The sequence below is a fragment of the Verruconis gallopava genome, assembly GCF_000836295.1.
Source record: "Verruconis gallopava strain CBS 43764 unplaced genomic scaffold supercont1.129, whole genome shotgun sequence".
Classification (NCBI taxonomy): Eukaryota; Fungi; Ascomycota; class Dothideomycetes; order Venturiales; family Sympoventuriaceae; genus Verruconis; species Verruconis gallopava.
Window position 1 is genome coordinate 16,963 of NW_015622265.1, and position 1,688 is coordinate 18,650.

Consider the following 1,688-nt stretch of genomic DNA (forward strand, 5'->3'; position numbering starts at 1 on the left):
CTCTATGTCTTCTCAGAGGTGTCGGAAGGCTTTATCTATATTTTTCTATCCTTTCTCTGTCTCTGTGCGCAGTCGATCTACTTTCTCTTCTAGGGAGGCTATATCAGGGGTATCCTTGATTTTAGCGAGCGCGAGTAACGCGCTCTTGAGGGCTTTGCTTAGTTGCTTTCTATCGATCTCTTTCTCTCTTTCTACGACTTGCAATGTATCGCTGAGCTGCTTCATGATTTCTAGGACATGCTCTCAGAGGTTGGTGGGCCCAGTTACCTCCTGGGACCAGGACGTCGCCATGTCTTACGGCCGCGCTGGGCGGTGCGGCTTCCGAGAAAGCAGTTTCCGGTCTTTAGGAGATGTATATGAACACAATTGAGCTCTTTTATTCCAAAGGTGAGAGTTCTCGCTGTTGTTGTGCTTTTATGTTGGCTAATGTTGGCCAACATCCGGTCTGGTAAGGCAACAGAATGGTGCCTATCACGTGTCATGGGGAAGACCCCGTGACAGCCGGGCCTCGAAGCAGACTAATACAGGGCTAGCCAGAAATAAGGTGAATAGGACCGAACGAAAAGCACAACAACAGCGAGAACTCTCACCTTTGGAATAAAGAGCTCAATTGTGTTCACATACATCTCCTGAAGACCGGAAACTGCTTTCTCGGAAGCCGCACCGCCCAGCGCGGCTGTAAGACATGGCGACGCCCTGGTCCCAGGAGGTAACCGGGCCAACCAACCTCCGAGAGCGTGTCCTAGAAATCACGAAGCAGCTCAGCGATACATTGCAAGTCGTAGAAAGAGAGAAAGAGATTGATAGAAAGCAACTAAGCAAAGCCCTCAAGAGCGCGTTACTCGCGCTCGCCAAAATCAAGGACACCCCTGACGTAGCCTCCCTAGAAGAGAAGGTAGATCGACTGCGCACAGAGATAGTGAAAGGATGGAAAAGCATAGATGAAGCCTTCCGACACCTCCGAGAAGACATAGAGGCAACAAAGGCAAATACACAAGCAGCAGTAACAGTGGGTAAAGAAGCGAAGACAGCGGCGATTGAGGCACTTGACATAGGCAGGACGGTACTCAGAAATAAAGGGACACACCAGCAGCAGGCTATGGCAAGCTATGCTGCCGTGGCAGCGAAAGGAGCAACGGCAATAAGTACATATAGTCCATAAAACACCAGACCTCCTGCTTAAACGCATCGTGAGATCATCGTGAATATTAGAAATGCACAAACGATCCACCACCTGCGTTCCATGAACCCACGCAACCTGAAAGCCCATGTCGAACAAGCCATAGCCTAAGGCGGAGTAACCAACGCAAAGGTCATGTCTGTAAACCAACTCATGAGCGGAGACATTAGTATAAAAACGGTTACACCGGGCGAAGCACAGACACTCAGACAGTCCGCCCAGGAATGGGTCCCTAGGATAGGGAACGGAATGTCAATACACAGCCAGACGTACAGTGTGCTTGTACACAGCGTATATACCAAAGACATGGATATGGACAGACTGGACGAAATCAACGCCGCTATCTTGAGTGAAAACAAACCCTTTATCCCAACAGCAGAAATCAAATACATCGGATGGCTCAGTCGGAAGGCACAGACCAAGAGGATGTCCACGCTGGTAATCGAGTTTACTAAGCCAGAGGATGCGAATAAGATCATTGATGAAGGGTTAATATAGCAGGGGTGCC

At 49.4% G+C, this 1,688-nt stretch overlaps 1 protein-coding gene across 1 annotated transcript; it reads left to right on the forward strand.

Moving 5' to 3' along the window:
- Positions 1-562: 562 nt before the first annotated feature.
- PV09_09693 (uncharacterized protein) lies at positions 563-1,283 on the forward strand. Its single transcript, XM_016363802.1, has one exon. The coding sequence runs from the start codon at positions 686-688 to the stop codon at positions 1,160-1,162; it is 477 nt and encodes a 158-aa protein (XP_016208370.1). The 5' UTR covers positions 563-685; the 3' UTR covers positions 1,163-1,283.
- Positions 1,284-1,688: the final 405 nt, after the last annotated feature.

Excerpts from the sequence above, each read along its gene's own strand:
- PV09_09693 (XM_016363802.1), top strand. The coding sequence starts at position 686 with ATGGCGACGCCCTGGTCCCAGGAGGTAACCGGGCCAACCAACCTCCGA.